At 47.8% G+C, this 19,358-nt stretch overlaps 1 protein-coding gene across 1 annotated transcript in view; it reads left to right on the top strand.

Moving 5' to 3' along the window:
- The window catches only part of LOC130131911 (uncharacterized), a 114,339-nt gene extending 95,935 nt beyond the window's left edge, over positions 1-18,404 (top strand). Inside the window, exons 5-17 of the mRNA XM_056301643.1 lie at positions 246-578; positions 679-1,005; positions 1,294-1,674; positions 5,303-5,431; positions 5,542-5,859; positions 6,275-6,574; positions 6,656-6,970; positions 7,083-7,367; positions 7,658-7,981; positions 8,661-8,984; positions 14,707-14,994; positions 17,081-17,226; positions 17,788-18,404. Coding sequence (XP_056157618.1) covers positions 246-578; positions 679-1,005; positions 1,294-1,674; positions 5,303-5,431; positions 5,542-5,859; positions 6,275-6,574; positions 6,656-6,970; positions 7,083-7,367; positions 7,658-7,981; positions 8,661-8,984; positions 14,707-14,994; positions 17,081-17,226; positions 17,788-17,817 — 3,500 coding nt within the window. The 3' untranslated portion in view covers positions 17,818-18,404. The remainder of the gene's footprint in view (positions 1-245; positions 579-678; positions 1,006-1,293; positions 1,675-5,302; positions 5,432-5,541; positions 5,860-6,274; positions 6,575-6,655; positions 6,971-7,082; positions 7,368-7,657; positions 7,982-8,660; positions 8,985-14,706; positions 14,995-17,080; positions 17,227-17,787) is intronic.
- The last annotated feature ends 954 nt before the right edge of the window (positions 18,405-19,358 follow it).

A 19,358-nucleotide genomic window follows, 5' to 3' on the forward strand; every position in this document is an offset into this window, starting at 1 on the left:
CCCCACCCCCTTATTGATTTTGTATGTTGTAAATTAAAAAAAAATCCACATTTACACTCTAGTGACAACCAAACATGTTGGGGGGGGGGTGACCAGTTTAAGCTCTTACTAACACGGCATAAAAAGTTAATGAATATAGTTTTAGTCTCTTACTCTCCACTTTAGCACATGTATTGCCCTTAGCTTCTGCATATATATCATTCTCTGCTTCTGCATACATATATCTGTGTATGTTTGTTTTTCAGTCGAGTTTCATCAGTTGCCAACTCTTAACGTGTTGATCTCTCCTGAGATGAAGAATGAGAGATCAGCTTCCTTCTCCTGCTTTGCCACTGATTTTTCACCAAATGCTCATGAAATCAAATGGCTCAGAGACGATGAGGAAATCCGTGACAAAATCTCTGAGATCCAGACCTCCTTTGAGCCCAAACGTAATGAGAATGGGACTTTGTACAGTGTCGTAAACTATCTCCAGGTTGATAAAAGTGCTTGGACGGAATCGGAAGCCAAGATTACATGTGTGTTTAAGCAAAAAGAAGAAAATGTCAACAAATCTGTGCCCTATAATACCACACCGGGTGAGTAAACCTATGGAAAGCAGAAATGATCATAATTGCAATTCTAATGATTTCCCAGCTGTAACAGTTCAGTCTTGCTTAACCACTCCTCTCTCTACAGGTTCCACCACATGTACTGACCCATGTGTATATGTTGACATTGAGATCTTGCCCCTCAGTTTGGAAGACCTGTTTCTGAACAAAAAAGCAAAACTTGTGTGTGAAGTGCTGGAAAAACAAGGATCCGTTGAGTCTGTTGAGTGGCAGGACAAAGATGGGAAACCTTTAAACAAGGACAGTCATAAGAGCAGCCGAGGACCCCACAACCTCTACAGAATTGAAGTGGATGTCCTGTTTGAGGAGTGGAGCGAGGGGATGGAATATTATTGTGTTGTTGAACACAAAGACTTATTTAAACCTGTAATGGAGCGTTTTCAAAGGGACAAAGGTGAGAATGTTTTTGGTTACAGTACATGAAAGACTAACAATGTATTGTGCTGTCATTTAGTGCATGTTTTACATATAATATATTTTAATATTAAATGTCAAATATGTTAACATATCTATAAAATATACACAAGATTGCTTATGGCAGGAAACAGGCTTGTGCTGTCTGTCTCATAAAGAATTTACTTGAATCACTGGATTATTTATATACACACACACACATATATATGTTTGTGTGAAGCATTCTCAGTTCTGGCACTAAGTTGTGATTGTTCTCTCATGCTTGCAGGAGAAACGATTAAGCGTCCATCTGTTTTTCTGCTGAGTCCAGTAGAACAAACTAGTAATGACGTGGTGATCCTGACTTGCTATGTGAAAGATTTCTACCCCAAGGAGCTTGTAGTGTCTTGGCTTGTTGATGATGTGGCAGCAGATCCAGCTACCTATACATTCAATACCACAAATCTTTTAGAAAACAGCGGATTCTACTCTGTATATAGTGAGCTTACGTTGAGCTTGGACCTTTGGAAGAAAAATGACAAGGTGTTCAGCTGCGTTGTCTACCACGAGTCTATGATGAAAACAACAGGAGTCATTATTAGGTCCTTTGTACAAAACACCAATGAAAAACCCAACCTGGTTAACGTCAGCCTTAACATCCCTCAAATTTGCAAGGCCGAGTAGATGTGATGTTGTGTCCATGTGTGTTTTGCTATGTGTGTGTTTTGTTTGTTGCCTGTGATATGACATGCTGTTTGTCTTTAAATGCAGAACTAAAATCAAAATAAAAAAGATTTACTTCAGGACTGTTTTGATGTATGTTCAATTCAGTTTGTATCCTCATTTCAATATTTTTGCAATGCCATATGTTTAGTTAACATACAAGTTGAAGAAAGTACACATCAGATGGAGGTATCAGCATACCAGCAGCTTAAAGTATAGTGACCAGTAGGCCATAGACATGTTTATATGCAAAATTAAATGCTCTAAAATGAAGCGTCTGATACTCATCACTGACCATAAAAATGAAAAATCCCCCAAACAGCCTAACAAGTAAAGCCTAAATGACACTAATCTTAACAACTACATGACTAGATGACTAATAATAACTTATTAGTTGTTGTTTTCTGTTGTTATGGTGCATTTATTTGTACTGTATTGTCTTGTCTCATGTGCCTGTGTTACCTCTTGGTTTCAGCCTGTCAAAATAGATATCTTTTCAAGAACTAAATCACTTAGCCTGGGCTCCCAATACATCACTGTGTTTTAAGGACTCACAATAGTACTCCACAAGCCAAGCCACATGCATGCCATTATCTTTTCTTTTTCTTTTTCTTTTGTAAAGAAGGGTCTTTCTAGAGCAAGTCAGGAATCACTGTTTTTGCCAACATCTCCATTTTATTATACAAATATGTATTGTGGACTTAGGACTAAGGTCAAACGTATTGTTCAGTTAGTAATCCATAATACACAACTGGAGAGCTGGGAATGAAAAGACGTAAGGCAGTCTGGTCACTGCCTCTTGCACACCTGAGTATTAGTTTCAAATACAGTCAAGTCCAAAGAATAAGCACACAAGAAGCACACAAAACCCTTACACCATGTGCACTCGTTAAAGCTGCAGAATAAACCATGTTCTTTGTAAGGCAACAGAATCAGTGTGAATGAGAAGACAGCTTCTGGGTATATTTTCTGCGAGTGTACAAAGGGCACCAGGAACAGCTATCAAGTAATAATATTGGGTCGTGTAAGGATGTGTAGTCTCTATATGGTGGCTATTGTATGAAATCTTAATTTATTTGAAATTCAGTGGAGGACAAAGGTAAAACTGCCAATGTAACACCACGTTAATCTCTTCATGCAGAATTTATTTTTCTGACAGACAACCAGTGGGGTCACACCACAGAGACGGAGCAAGATAGCACCGGGAAAACAGCCATTACCTTCATCATCCTCTTCCTCATCACTCTGTTCTATAGCGTCGGAACCACTGCCATCAAGGTAGTGAGCCTCCATTACAAAACATTAAGGATGAAATAGTTTCTGAGACAGCATGGTTTGATAAGTTAAGAGTTCAATATCTGGCATTGGTATATCATGCAACTTGGATTTAGCATATTTCCCGGACTATAAGTCGCTGTTCTTTTACTCGTCTGGCTGCTCCTGCGATATATATTCCAAAGCCATTTCATTCATTCATTATCCAAGCCGCTTGTCCCAACTGGGGTGGCGGGGATGCTGGAGCCTATCCCAGCAGTCATTGGGCGGTAGGCGGGGAGACACCCTGGACAGGCCGCCAGTCCATCACAAGGTCCTATCCCAGCAGTCATAAAAAGAGTCGTATTGTTAATTAGATTAACAATGAGGCGACACAATAACTCAGACGGATAGCACGCTGATTCAGCTTGACTGTCTTTTTACTGAAGGTCTTCTTCTGTGGTGTTACATGTCATTCAACAGGTACGTTACAGCAGCAGCGCCACCACAGGCTAAGCCTAGTTACTACACATCACATCTCCCTCTTTCAAGCAGAACACCTGAACATGTAACCGAAGCAAATAAACCTCAGTCCTGTAACACCACAGATGCAGGAGGTCGAGTCTTCTTGTAGGTTACAGTAGTCCCCCTCTCCCGGAAGCGCGCCCTCGCGCTTAGTTTTTCCCGCGCGCTCTGAAGAGACTTATGAGGATCTGCACCCTTCCGGACACCACAGCTGCCACTAATGTAACCGAGCATATCTTCCGCCCGCTGCGGGATTCGAACCAGCGTTGTACTGCACCACGAGGCGGAATCGCTAACCGCTCGACCAAAGGGGCCAATCTCAGCCAATCACAGCGCGTGTTGCAAAGATCAAAGGATGGCCAGACTCTCTCTATACACACGGCGCTGTCCTGGTCGCTGCACTAGCGCCTCCTCTGGTCGGTCGGGGTGGCTGTTCAGGGGGAGGGGGAACTGGGGGGAATAGCTTGAGCCTCCCACGCTCTACGTCCCCCTGGTGAAACTCCTCACTGTCAGGTGAAAAGAAGCGGCTGGTGACTCCACATGTATCAGAGGAGGCATGTGGTAGTCTGCAGCCCTCCCCGCATCAGCAGAGGGGGGGGGGGGGAGCAGAGACCGGGACGGCTCGGAAGAGAGGGGTAATTGGCCGGATACAACTGGGGAGAAAAGGGGGGAAATCACAAAAGAGAAAAAAGGAAGGAATAAATGCAGTGGGAGCAGGATTAAGAAAACAGTGCCGTGCAGGGGTCTACACCCCGAGTATACATAGACACCGAAGAGACTTGTTGTTCCCTCACAACATGTTTTTCTCTCTGAGTGAGACTTATACTGCGATTCCCTTGTGGTCCGGGAGATGTGGTAATGCAACACAATCCTGTACAACTACACACAACAACAGGGTTTGAATAAGGTTAAATTAAACAAAGAGAAACGATCAAGAATGAAAACACACAAAGCTGTTGTCCTGTGGCAGTGAGGAAAAGAAGAAGGATGATGTTATAAAAGATGGCTGAGACACAACACATGTCATTACTAGAGACACAACATAGTGATTCTTCTTCTGTTTCTGAGTCAGTATTTCTCTTCTTTTTCCTTTCCAGATTAAATGAAAACGTGGAAAAGGTGACGAGTGATTGCTTTAAAAAGTAATGTTTCACATGTTGGTTCTTTGTCTACTCATTTGTTCAGAATGTAAGTGTTCACAACCGTCATTTCTCTCATTCACTATGTCGGCTTTGTATTCTCATTGAAAATAATAAATGTGTAACTGAAGAAAATGATTTAGGGAACTGGTACTTTTTCTCTCCTACTTCTTCGAGTAGGTTCTCATTGGGGTCCTGTTGGCTTTTAAATGATCAGATCTAATTTAATATCTGCCTCTCATATTGGTGCTGGTTCTGCCTTTGAAACGTGTTTAACTGCAGCTTGTTTGCTTTGAAATGTGTATTTTACTTTGCACCGCCCCGCAGCTGGACTTACCAGACCATGTCCAGCTCCATATTCAAATGGACCGTTACTGCGGTGTGGTGGTAAAAACAGGCCAGAGAACTCAGTCAAGCAGCACAACAGAGAGAGAAGCCCACATGTAAATACTTCTGAGATATTTAGAGTTACAGTTTAGTTCCCTATCTGGCAGAGCCAAACTTCACACCTGCTGTTGGCGACGCACCGCTGCTCTGTTCAGTCTTTCACTTCTGTTTTTCGGGAGCTTTTTTTGGTACCAGCATGTTATCCAACGCTTCCGCCTGCTTCCTGCCTGTTTCGCTCAGCCCTGCCCTGCTCTAGCTTTTGTGCAACAGCCATCCAGCTCCACCCGAAACTAAGCTCCTGCCACTGTGACAGTACATCTGCGCCCTCTAGCCTGGGTAACAAGACAACAGACTTAGTACTGACGGTAGAGTTGGTGACATGTACACACGTCACAACAGGTATGTGTATCTCCAGCGGCTCTGAAAAAGGGCCCGAGCCATCAAACATTCACGTTGAACACTCTAGATGAAAAGAAACGCTTATCTTATACATACTTCCTGTGTCTCAGTGCAGCGGGTTGTCCATCCGACCGTCACCATGTCCCCTGACTGGAGGTGGGTCTCTGGGGCCGCAGAAGTGAGCCTTGTGTGCACCTACAGCGGTTACTACCCAGACGACCTAGAGGTGCAGTGGCAAATAGACAGCCGTGCTGTCGACATCGTTCCGGTCCAAAAGAAGTTTCAAGCTGGGAAAAAGGAGGAAAAAACGTTCAGCCTAAGCAGCCAGATTGAGTTGGACCGGAAAAACTGGACAAATGGCTCAAATGTCACGTGCAAGTCCAAACACCACGACGCCGAGTTGAGCAAATCAATCAGTATTTGTGCAAGTAAGTGCGGCTACTTCTCAGTGACGATGCAGCAGTGTCGTTGCTCCATCACTCCTCTCAACATACGCGTTTCACACTACAACTCCTTTAAAATGTACATTTAGGGGCGTCAGCAGAACACAACTGATGACAAAAGTCTAAACATTCAGAGAGAAGATGTTGAGCTTGGCAAATGCATGTTTGATTGATGAAGTTAAAGATAAGAAGTTACAAGAAGTAACATCCAGGATGTTTGGTCTGACTTGATCAATGCTCTCAAGTTAAATTAACTTGATTTTTGACTCGTTTGACCAGCAAATGATTTGAACGATAATCATGAGAGATGTTGCCACTGGATATAAAGATTTAAAGATATGATATGGCTGTTATGGAGTCAGATAAACACGACTTCGCTAAACAAGTGATCTTTTGGCAGTTTACCCTTCCTCCCCTCCTTGCATTCACCTGGAGACCCCCAGCTTCAAAACAGTGATGATGGCAAAGCCTGAGGTGACGGCTACGTGTGTGGTTGAGACTGTCTATGATGCCAAGGTGACCTGGCATGTCGATGGGGAAGAAATCTCAGCCACAAGAACCGTGCCGAACCGGACCGGCAGCAAGACCTATTTCAGCAGCAACCTGACTGTTTCCACAGACAAGTGGATGACGTACAGTCGCGTGACATGTAGGGCTGAACACCCCTGCTCCCCTCCAGCTGAAAAGACGGTGGATATAAGTAAGTCACCTGTACCAAATGATGTTCATGTGATATTTGATACAACTGAACTCTGCAGCAACCCCTGTGTTTGTTTCAAAGGGCTTACAGCGGACAGGGCCCCGTCGGTGCTGATCAGAAGATCTCTGCCACACTTGCTTCATGGAGACGATGCCGTGCTGGAGTGTGATGTCAGACAACTCTCCTCTAGCGACCTCTACGTCACCTTTCAGGCCAACGGAAGTGACATATCTGAAAAACAATTTGTTGATCTTTCCAAAGCCACAGGCCTCACTTCAACCACTCTCCAGTTCTCAGTTCCAAAAACCCACCAGGGAAAAGACAACACGTTCACCTGCAAAGTGAACCAAGGCTTCGTCAACAGCTCGGTATCAGACTCAACCGGACGGATTTTTGGTAGGTGACCAGCTGAACTTCTGTTGTCAGTTGTGTTTAGTCTGTTGGTGTCCAATGTCTCTTTGTCAAACTCTTTCAATAGTAATTTATGACTTTGTGTGGGGACATTTAGGTGACCTGTCAATGGAGCTTCTTCTGGTCCCCAGTAAAGACTCAGGACAACAGAAACTCTTGTGCATTGGCTGGGGTTTCAGTCCCCAAATCAAATGGCTTTCTGGGTCTCAGGACAGATCGGCATCAACTAAAGACATCTTATTAGGTGAAGACGGTCGTGTGGCAGTAATCAGTCATCTCAGTGTGCCTCAAAACGAGTGGACAAAAGCAGTGGTCTTTACTTGTGAAGTCTCTGACAAGGTTTTAAATAAAACTGTCCGCGATGAAATGGGCTTCTGTTCAGGTAAAGTGAAACAAAAAGGGAAGTAAAAACCTACACTAACTGTAGAATAACAGTCACTACCCCGAAGTAAATATGAAAATATAGTGTTTATAATTCCACTTATAACTGTACATTCAGAATATTTCTAAATGTATTTTCATGATCAATAAGAGTTCCACGATGAGTCATCCATTATTAAGGAGCTGTATTTTATATATAATTTGGTCTTTATTTAATGATATGCCAGTCAGACATGTACATCATAGTCTTGTTCACTTTGACAAGGAACATTTTTTTTATTTTATTTTCAATAACAGCAGCATCATCTCGGAAAGCTGGTGTCTTCATTCAGGGTCCAGCTCTCCAGGAACTGCAGACAGATGAACAGTTGGCTTTCACCTGTCTTCTGGTTGGTCAAAATCTTGAAGATTTCTCCATCACTTGGAAAGTTGGTGGAAATAAGTCTCAGAGGGCATTGACTGAACCACGGCTGAGTCACGACAATGGGACGGAGACCATTCGTAGCTTCCTGAACGTATCAGCAAAGGCTTGGCTCACATATACACAAGTATCCTGTGAGGGGAAGCACCTATGCTCCACACAGGGTTACGAGACGCACATAAGCAGAAGTAGAGGTATCCTTACCAACACAAGCATACAGTTGACCTGCAGCCTCAGGCCCCGGTCACACCAGAAACTGGCAGTGCAAAAGAATGTTGCGTGCTCCTGTGGGAACAAACTTGCTGACCAAAAAACACTCGGCACAGTGAAATGAATGGAACATGGTGAGACCATCCAGTCTTGCTTCACAACCAACTGCAAACCACGCTGCATTAATCTTGTGTAGTAATTTATCTTCTGGCAGAGCACAATAGTTAAAACTGGATGATTTAACGCTAGTGAAACAGGGAGCTTCCTCCATTTTGGATCCTCACTAGCCACTGCCCCATCAGATGCCAACGCAGTCCAAGCAGTTCTGCTACTGGTTGACGGTGTGAATTTGCATGTCAGAGTTCCCCAAAGCTGAACTCTACGTGACGTCATCGAGAAATTTACTTTGCTACCGGATGCAAATCCACTGATAGCAACAGTTTCATTCAGAGTAGTTGGTTTTGGCGGGAAACATCCCTGTCGTAAATGCTGGTGTGACCAGGGCCTTAATATTGCAGGACAAACGGGTGGCATCAATAATCAACCCTGCATTAATACCTCACCATTATCTAAACTGTCGCTTGTGCTCCCATAAATGAAATGATGGAAATGAAAAGAGCAAAATACTCTGCTCATTGTTGTCTTCCTTTTTCCTTTCAAAAGATCCTAAGCCACCATTTGTGAAGATAACAAGGCTGAATGACACGGACCTGCCGGGCTCAAACATGGAAACGCTCATTTGCCTTGTGACTGGATTTTCCCCCTCTGGCATCTTAGTGTTTTGGGAGAAGGACGCCTTGAGGCTGCCAGTATTACAATATACTATCAGCCCTGTCTGGAAATACACAGACAGCAACACCTTCTCACTGAACAGCAGACTGAACATATCCCGGCGGTCCGAGAGGGACCAGGAAGCTGCATATTCCTGTGTAGTAAAACACGAGTCATATGAGGAACTATTCAAAAGCACAGTACAACCTGTGTTTGGTAAGCAGTAAATAATAACATTTAGTAGAAGGAAGCATCAGCACTTGTAATGTACAGTTGTCTAAAAGAATAGTTGGGTTTCCAGGGTTTCTATTGTGTATCCTACTTAGACAAAGTCAGACAACTCGTGGGTGCATGTGGCTGTGCTTGCAGGGTGAAGGTAGGTTGACAGGGAGTCTGGCCTCGCTGAGCTCAGCTGCTGCAGGTCTACCGGGATCCTCTTAAAAGAAGGGAAACACACTTTCTCTGAAACCGAGTGTTCATACTTGTTACTCGCTAGCCTGCCATTCACCATTTCTCTTCATTCTACGAATGGTCCAAGTAGATATCCATCAGCTGAGCTAAGCTAGGCTAAACTCACCGTTCAACGTACCTTCAAACTACACGCAGATATAACAGGGCCTCCGGGTGGCATGGCGGTCTATTCCGTTGCCTACCAACATGGGGATTGCTGGTTCGAATCCCCGTGTTACCTCCGGCTTGGTCGGGCGTCCCTATAGACACAATGGGCCGTGTTTGTAGGTGGGAAGCCGGATGTGGGTGTGTGTCCTGGTCGCTGCACTAGCGCCTCCTCTGGTCGGCCAGGGCGCCTGTCAAGGCGGAAGGGGGAACTGGGGGGATTAGCTGATCCTCCCACGCGCTATCTCCCCCTGGTGAAACTCCTCACTGTCAGGTGAAATGAAGCGGCTGGTGACTCCACATGTATCGGAGGCGGCATGTGGTAGTCTGCAGCCCTCCCCGGATCGGCAGAGGGGGTGGAGCAGCGACCTGGACAGCTGCACAGTGCCGATTCCGGTTTCTACTGCAGTGGTCATACTAGTTTCCTGTTTGTTGGCACGTGCTATTGACAGTGGCATATTTTCCGCGATGCCTGCAAGATTTGCCATGGATCAATGTCAACGACATGCACACAACTGTCGACAAACCTTCACCTGCACCTCCCAGCAAGCGAGTGAAAAGGTTCAAGTTGTACATATTGTTATGTATGCACACATCGACAGTGCTGTATTTAATTTGGTGCTGTTCTATTGTGCTGGGATCGATTGGTGATGCCTGCGGGCTCTGGGTTGTTTGATCGGGTCTGCCTTTGATGCTGTGTCAGTCTAAATAAAGAATGCCACGGAGAGGTTGTGTCGAGCGACAGCGCTGTGTCCTGACGTGATTTCTAAACTTAATATTGGCGACGAGGATGGCTGATGTCTCCCTCCCACCACCTGCCCCCTTCCTGGCATTACCTGGCGAGCCTCCGGTACCATGGACTCGCTGGCTACATAGTTTTGAAAATTACATCATCGCCTCAGGGCTCGACGACGTGAGCCAGGCTAGGAAGACGGCTCTGTTGCTACACTGCTTGGGAGCAGAGGGTCATCGTGTGCTCGGGACTCTGGGAAACGTCACAAACTTTGATGAAGCTGTGGGACTTATGAGCACCCATTTCGCTGCTCCACAGAGTGCCCTCCTTCGGCGATTTATATTCCGTCAGCGACACCAACTGCCTGGTGAGTCTGTGCAGCAGTACGTAGCTAATTTGCGAGGGCTAGCTAGCTCATGCAAGTTCGGCGCGCTTCAGGACGAGATGGTTCGCGACCAGCTAATCGAACACACCAACAACGCAAAGGTGCGTGAGACTCTCCTGCTGGAAAAAGACGGTCTGCTGCTGTCCACAGCAATTACCATCGCACTACAGGTTGAGGTAGCAGCTGAGTGTGCTGCTATGCTAAATACACAGCAAGTGGCCACCTCCAGTCAAGCTGCCAACGACTCCTCCCTCTACTCACGGCTGCCCCTCGGGACGCAACCCAGCCAGAGCGAGGCGGGCGCCGACTCCACTGGGGACGTCTTGCAACTGCAACGACGGCGTTCTCGGCCCCGCCCTCAACAGTCCTGTGGTAACTGTGGATCTCGGTCTCATGTTTCAAGGGCTCAGAACTGCCCTGCCCGTGGCCAGACATGCTGTAGCTGCGGTAAGCACAATCACTTTGCCAACGTCTGTCGATCTTCCCCGGCTGGGTCAGAGGGCCACACCCCCCAGTCTTCAACCGCCGTCATTCACAAGGTGAGCTCTGCGCCAGTGTCATTCAAATCATGCACAGTCAACATTAATGATGTGTGCATTCCCCTGCTGTTGGACACCGGTGCAAGTGTGTCTCTCCTGAATGTTGATACCTACAGTCAATTTTTCGGTTCACTGCCACTGTCCGCACCCTCAGCTGTCCTCTGTGGGTATGGTGACTCCAAAATCGATCTGGTTGGCTCTCTCCAACTGACTGTCCGCTATGGAACCAAGCTGGTGCCTAATGCAGTTTTTCATGTGGCACGCCGTGGGGCCAACCTGATGGGCCTGGACCTGTTCTCCGCTCTGGGGTTCTCCCTCTTAGACACAAGGGGGGCAGCAATCCTGACTGTCGCCACACCTTGGCAGCAGAAGTGGCCATCGCTGTTTATGGGGCTGGGCTGCCTCTCCGCCTTCACCCATCAACCTCTCCTCAACCCTGCTGTGAAATCTGTCATCCAACCACTGCGCCGCATCCCGTTGGCTCTCCGTGATGGGGTCTCCGCCGAGCTGCAACAACTGCTGGAAGCTGGCATCATTGAACCGGTGGACGCGTCACCTTGGGTCTCAAACCTCGTGGTGGCTAAGAAGAAGTCGGGGGGCCTGCGTGTCTGCGTCGATCTACGTGCAGTAAATAAGGCAGTGGTCCCGGATAAGTATCCACTGCCCACCTCAGAAGAACTCACTGCTCAGTTCTATGGCTCTGAGGTGTTCTCCAAGCTCGACCTCAGACAGGGGTACTTACAGGTGCCCCTCCACCCCAGCAGCCGAAACCTCACAGCCTTTGTGACACATGCAGGAGTGTTTCGCTACACCAGGATGCCTTTCGGTCTCAGCTCCGCCCCTAGCTGCTTCCAGAAAATCATGGTCTCCGTGCTGGCTGGCATACTGGGCGTGGCCATTTATCTGGACGATATAGTGGTACACGGGCCCACCAGTGAAATCCACGACAAGCGCCTTAACATGGTCTTCGCAGCCCTGTCCAAGCACAAGCTAACTCTCAATGCTGAGAAATGTGTCCTCTCTGTGCCAGCGATCGAGTTCGTGGGGTTCCGGCTGTCAGCGAGCGGTGTAACTCCACTACAATCCAACGTGGACGCCATTCAGGCCATACCTGAGCCCAGCTCGGCCGCCCAGGTCGCCTCCTTCCTGGGTATGACAAGTTACTACCTGAGGTTTCTTCCCCAGTACTCTGCGACCACAGCCCCCCTGCGCCAGCTGCTGCGTAAGGACGAGCCATGGGTGTGGTCAAAGGCATGCAGTGACGCTGTGCGTGATCTCAAGACTCAACTGACTTCACCACCAGTGTTGGCTCACTTCAACATCTCCAGCTCCACCTTTGTGACCTGTGACGCATCAGCCACAGCGATAGGGGCCGTGCTGTCTCAAACCCAGAACGGTGTGGAGAAGCCCATTGACTTCGCCTCCCGTGCCCTCAACCTGACCGAGCAGCGGTACTCCGTGGGTGAGCGTGAGGCGTTAGCCTGTATCTGGGCTTGTGAAAGGTGGCACCTCTACCTCTATGGCCGCTCCTTCACCCTCAGGACAGATCACCAGGCCCTGACAGCGCTGCTGTCCACATCTGGGACAGGCCACAAACCCCTGAGGCTGCACCGCTGGTCTGACCGCCTCCGCCAGTACAACTTCAGCCTGCAGTTCACCCCAGGCAGAGACAATGTTGTCGCCGACCTGCTCTCTCGCTCTGTCTCCACCCCAGCTCCACAGACGGACACTGACTGTGTGGAAAAGGACATTGTCCAAATGCTACACACACCCCTCCAGGCCACTGTCTCTCTGCAGGAGCTGAGGGCAGCCTCCGAACAGGACCCTGTCCTCTCCCAGCTCCGCACCTACATCCAGAACGGCTGGCCTCACAAGGTCCCAGAGGAGCTGGCTGCGTTCGCCCGAGTCAGACAGGAGCTCTCCTGCTGGAACGACACCTGCGTGGCACGTGGGTTTTGCACAGTGGTCCCAGCTGCTCTCCGTGCACGTGTTTTGAATACGGTGCATGAAGGCCACCTGGGCATTGTGAAACTGAAACAGCGCTGCCGAGACCTGGTGTGGTGGCCGGGGATAGACAGAGATATTGAGGCTCTGGTGAAGGACTGTTCTGCCTGCCTTGTGAGTGGCAAGACCGGCCACCAGGCTCCCCCTCCCCTGCAACCTCTCGCCTGGCCCTCTCAGGCCTGGGAACACCTGCAGTTGGACATTTGTGGTGAGATCCATGGAGTTCCCCACCACCAACGCTTCATGGTGGTCGCCTACGATCTACACTCAAAATGGCCTGAACTCACCACTTCCGGCACTGTGACCTCACAGATCATCATCGACTTCCTGGACTCTCTTTTCTCTCGCTGGGGCCTCCCAAAGGCCATCACCACTGACAACGGCCCTCAGCTGGTCTCTGCTGAGTTCACTGCTTATTTCGACAGCAAGGGCATCCGTCATATACGCACTGCGTACTACCACCCCCAGGCCAATGGCGGCGTTGAACGTTTTCACCAGTCACTGAAGAACGGCCTCAGAGCACACATGGCCCAAGGGTGCTCTTTCACGCAGGCCATCCGTCACACTCTGCTACACTATCGGGCCACACAGCACTCGACCACAGGCGTCTCCCCAGCCTCTCTCATGCTAGGCCGGGAACTGTGCATGCCCCTTGACAGGCTCCGCCCCTCCACACCTCAGGCACCTCCCTCTGGGGTCAGAGCCTCAGTCACTCGTCAGCAGACGCGGATGAAGCAACGGTTTGACCAGTCAAAACGAACCAGGGTGCCAGACATCAATGTGTCAGACTGGGTCAGGGTCCGCAGGCCCCACAGGGACAATAAAATGGCTTCATACTGGTCCTCTCCTCTCCAAGTCACCCGTCAGCTGGGCCCAGCCACTTACCTCCTCAGCGATGGCACTCGGTGGCACTCCAGTCGTCTACGGAAGGTGTCAGCTCCGCCACGCACAGCTGGTGACACAACCATAGCCATTCCCTCAGCATGGCGAGACGCCCCGGGGCTTCATGCAGCTCCTACACGGGCCCCAGACATTCCTGGGCCTCAGCTTCCCCTGCCTTCCCCCTCCCCACCTCGGCCTGCCCAACCTCAGGCCGCCCCGCGACCTGTTCGCACACGTTTACGCCCTGGCCACCTAGAGGACTTTGTGTCAACCTTTCATGTTTGAAATCCTGCCGGGGGGGGGGGGAATGTTATGTATGCACACATCGACAGTGCTGCATTTGATTTGGTGCTGTTCTATTGTGCTGGGATCGATTGGTGATGCCTGCGGGCTCTGGGTTGTTTGATCGGGTCTGCCTTTGATGCTGTGTCAGTCTAAATAAAGAATGCCACGGAGAGGTTGTGTCAAGCGACAGCGCTGTGTCCTGACGTGATTTCTAAACTTAATACATATCAAGTTACGGCCACCATTATGAGGACGAGCAGACGGACGGGATTGTGGACGTAACTGGATATGTACAACTTGAACCTTTCCACCCGTTTGCTGGCAGGTGCAGGTGAAGGTTTATTGACTCAGACATCAGGTTTAAAAGGCGTTCCCGGAGCAGCCGGAAGGTTTCATTTCACTGGGTTGAACATACTTTCTCATGGGTGTCATACATAGTTGATCTTAATTCTCTATATTCAAAGAACATTTATAAAAGTGACACGTGTTCCCCAGCTCCAGTGACACCGAGTCCACCTTCAGTCACCCTCCTCCATGGCCCTGGCGAGCTTGTGTGTCTGGCAAATGGTTTCAGGCCTGCACCGGTGAACATCAGCTGGTTCCTTGATGAGACTACAGAGTTGTGGAGCTACAACACCAGTGAGCCACACAGAGGACCACAGGGGGACTTCAGCGTCCAGAGCCGACTCCGCCTGCCCCCTGTTGACTGGCCACTCGGGGCAGTCTACACTTGCAGGGTGACACATGTTACCCTGACACTGGCCTTAAATTTCACCAAACCAAGTAAGTAAACGACTCATTGACACGTCACACAAGAAGATAAAACGGTTCTCCCACAAAATATCAAAGCTCGACCAGAAAGATGTCTCGTGCACTGGCGCCATGTGGTCCCTGTAGCCCCCGGCCGTGAGCCACGGTAGTTTGAACTCTTCTTGCTCTGAGTTGAAAGGGGGAGATGTGGGTTTCTGCACTGTGGGGTAGTAGGGCCTCATAAAACCCATTTTACTTTTTTCTCCATTCCCTTTTATTTTTTCCCAGTTTCGGGATTTCCGGTTTTCTTTTTTCCTGGATTCTCTCTTTTCTTCTTTGTTTAACTGTATAGATTTAATCATTTAATCACTGCCACTTGTCCCATGTCCCCTCGGGGGTGAAGAAAGTAGTGCTGGTTCTGATTAACTGTCTAAATTTAAGTTTTTACTTATTTTACCAGTTTCTTACAAGATATCGTTGTATAATAAATGTAAACAAGACAATAAAAACAATCATAAAATGTTAAAATGCTTCCAAAAAGGGCTTCAAATCTTAGAGACTGGGTGGACTTAACACAGTCGACCTGATAAAGGACAAACTCAGTATTCTATAAAATAATGAGCTCTCTAACGGGACGATGGGCTCAGCACTACTGTAACAACACCACATCTTGCACCACAGGACTTCACCATGGACAGGAGTGGGACTTGCAGCGGTCACTTGCTGCCTTCTCCTTCTGTCGTCGCCTCTTGTTCTGCTGCTTAGTGGCTTCTGGACTTCACCGGCACACCAGCACACAACTGCTTGGACAAGGACAGATCATTGTAATGATCACGTGACCATACTGGGCCTGTCCCATTACCCGCACCTAAGTTACCAGGGTTCCTAGTAAGCTAGGCCCTACTTGACTTGCATTTTCCTGTCTGTGGTAAGACGGCAAGTGTGGACCAAGGCTGTGCAGAACTTGTGAAACAAAGTCGCACACTGAGGTGTTGTTGTCACCACGTCACTCACGCTACAGCTAAACACTTGTTTTAGCCACCGGCAAGCTGTGGGCTGCTGACTTCAAGATTATTCAGTGACATCTGCTCTCAACTTTAACACACTTACTGACTCACGAGGCGTCTGGGTAGTGTAGTGGTCTATTCTGTTGCCTACCAACACGGGGCTCGCCGGTTCGAATCCCGTGTTACCTCCGGCTTGGTCGGGCGTCCCTACAGACACAATTGGCCGTGTCTGCGGGTGGGAAGCTGGATGTGGGTGTGTGTCCTGGTCGCTACACTAGCGCCTCCTGTGGTTGGTCTGTTCAGAGGGGGGGGGGGGTGACTGGCGGGAATAGTGTGATCTTCCCACGCGCTACGTCCCCCTGGTGAAACTCCTCACTGTCAGGTGAAAAGAAGCGGCTGGGGACTCCACATGTATCGGAGGAGGCATGTGGTAGTCTGCAGCCCTCCCTGCATCAGCAGAAGGGTGGAGCAGCAAGCGGGACGGCTCGGAAGGCTGAGTTTGTTACCTCAGCCTCATTTTTTTGATTAGTCATCAAATATTCAACAATGAGGTGTAGTAAATGTGTAATAAGCTGTGCTAAGATGATAACAGGTGTTAAAAAGATAGCCTACATTAAAAACACTTCTTGTCCGTCGTTTCGGCAGCCATTGTTCCTCCAACACCGGCAGCAACATGGCGGCTACACGTGACTCTGGACACTGTTCTGGAGCGGTATCAGCATCAGGGTGCACCCAGTGTCGGTCACGTGGACTGTAGGCTGAACGCTTTTCAGATGTAGGACACACTTGGACCACATGGAAAGGTGCACTTATGACCACAGAGTTTCAGGGGTTCTGCATTTTACTCCAGACCCTCTACACACCGAGACCCCGTCTGCAAGCTCTGCAGAATGTCCAGGCCTCTGACGGGCGATGTCGTCCACTTTATACACATGGACTACGTACATACACCAGTGTGCTGCATGACAGATGACTTGCATTGTGAGAGCATGTTACCCCTGCAAGGGGTAAAATGTCCCTTCAGAAACATCTGGGCAGGGGTTTTATGTCTGTGGTGCAGTCATTTCATTAAAGATGGTCTTTAATTCAGCAAACATCATCTACTGTTACAGAACTTCTAGACCATGTGTACGTTGACCAGAACCAGCATGATGTTGTTATTCAAGATGTGGAGGAAGAAGACTGGTACATGGCCTTCACTTTCCTCCTGCTCTTCTTCATTTCCCTTCTCTATGGAGTGACAGTCACCCTCATAAAGGTGAGCATATGAGCAGCGGCTCTGAAGGGCTTTGGCAGCATTTTGTGTCACTGGTATGATTTACCTCTGTTAACATGAATACATGCTGGTTATATGCAGGTAAACTATTTATCCATATTCATTATGGTCTAAAACGTAAGACAGCACCCATCCTGATGTGTTTCCAGCCTGCTGGAACTTTCTGGTATCACAGCAGTTACACATGCTGTTCAGTTTTGTGCCAGAACCAAGATGAAATCAGAATAAGACAAACAAGATGTTGATATGGTGTCTTATGATATCTAAAGTGTGTGTGACTTCAAAAAATGTGTTATTTTTAGTTCATTTCTGCACATATCTTACAAAAGACCATTTACATTTTTTAATATATATTTTTCCTTTCAGACTAAATGACATCCCAAGACAGATCCAACGGATTCCTGTCTATGGCCGGAAATGTGGATTTTTTTTCTTTCCTTTTCTTTCCTTTTTAACGGGCAGATATATACGTATATATAAAGTTTACCCATTCTCTTGATGTTTGTTCATGTAAGCTGATTTCAGTAATTCCATCTTGTACAGTCGAACCCGCTTCAGTGGAGAACAGCCTGACAACTCGAGGGTTGTTCACATCTTTATGCCAGAACAACAACGGCTCAGTCCAGACCCCTCTTAGACCACTCCGGTCTCTCCGGACCTGTCTTTCAATACTACTCAGCTTGATTTAGTGACGTGGACACCAAGTGGTCAGCACCGCTTCCACCCAGCCAGAGGGCCCCTGTGTATCCCAGCCCATCTGTGTGGAGATCCACGTGCTCCCTGTGTGTGCACGGGGTTGGGTTACACATGCTCTCCTCCCGCTGCACAAAGGTGTGTATTTTAGATGAAGTGGAAACTCTTAATTGTGTGTGGGATGTGCGTGTGTGACAATGGACGTGTCCGTTGTTCCTCTCTGACTTCCACCCTCAGCCAGAACCCCGAATAAGGTCAAGACAGTGACTGGACAGTGGATGGATGAATGGACGCATGGACGGAGTATAACAAATTATGTCATCTCATTAGTTTTTCAGTGTCATATCTGGTGTAGTAATGTGCATATTGGCAATTTGTCATCGCAGCTTTCGCCGCTTTCTACATTGCAGAGAGTAACACAAATACTAAAACATTACAGTTGTATTTAACTTGTCATGGCTGATGATTGAAAATGCAGTCACGTGTCATTTTCACCTCGTGAAATGAATTAAACTGTTTACATGAATTTGTGTGTCGGCGTGCTGATTATTCCGTGTCTGATAGGATATTAAAAGTGGTGTATAAATAACACTTTGATTGCTTGCTTGATATCAAAACAAACCACTCAACTCACTCCTCGGGACCATCTATGCAAGGCATTAGTTTCAATTTTGTCTAACCGCTGCTGTACCAAGAGTATCCACAAGAGGGAGCCATAACCCCATTTTCAAACTTACATTTATTGGACTTGGCGTTTTATAAATCCAGTATAATTCCCATCCCTCCTCTGCTCCCTAACATGTCTCCTACCCCCCCCAACCAACATCCTTCGAAATAACATCAAGTACAAATAAATATATGACATATACAATGACCTCATTCACATAAACACACAAGGGAGAAAATAAAAATACACTAATTTTTATCTTTTTAAACTAATTCTTCATTAGACTGCTGCAGCTCTGCTCCAACCAAGAAAAGATTAGGTTCTGAACTATCCAGTCTGTTATTTGGGTTAGGTTCTCATAGTAGGTAAGAAAAGGCCTCCAGACTCTTTCATATGTATTTGCTTTCCCCTTCAATGTAAACTAGATTGTTTCGAGCTTCAGGTGAAACATCATCTCTTTAAGCCATCTGGTCTGGGATGGTGGCCCCGCTCTCTTCCAGTTGAGGAGGATGAGACGGCGAGCTAACAGGGTAGTAAAGGCAACCACATGGCACATTTCAGTCGACCACACTGCGTCCTCTGGCCTTAGTCCAAACAGGGCACTAATGGGCTGAGGGACAACTGTCATATTATACACGTCACTAAGGGATTCAAAGACCTTTTCCCAAAAAGTCTGAGGGCTTGAGCGTGACCAAAACATGTGCAGCCAGTTTGCAGTGGTGGTCTTCCACCGGTCACAGGTGGGATCAGTGTT

Source organism: Lampris incognitus (assembly GCF_029633865.1).
Source record: "Lampris incognitus isolate fLamInc1 chromosome 5 unlocalized genomic scaffold, fLamInc1.hap2 SUPER_5_unloc_1, whole genome shotgun sequence".
In the NCBI taxonomy this organism is placed as follows: domain Eukaryota; kingdom Metazoa; phylum Chordata; class Actinopteri; order Lampriformes; family Lampridae; genus Lampris; species Lampris incognitus.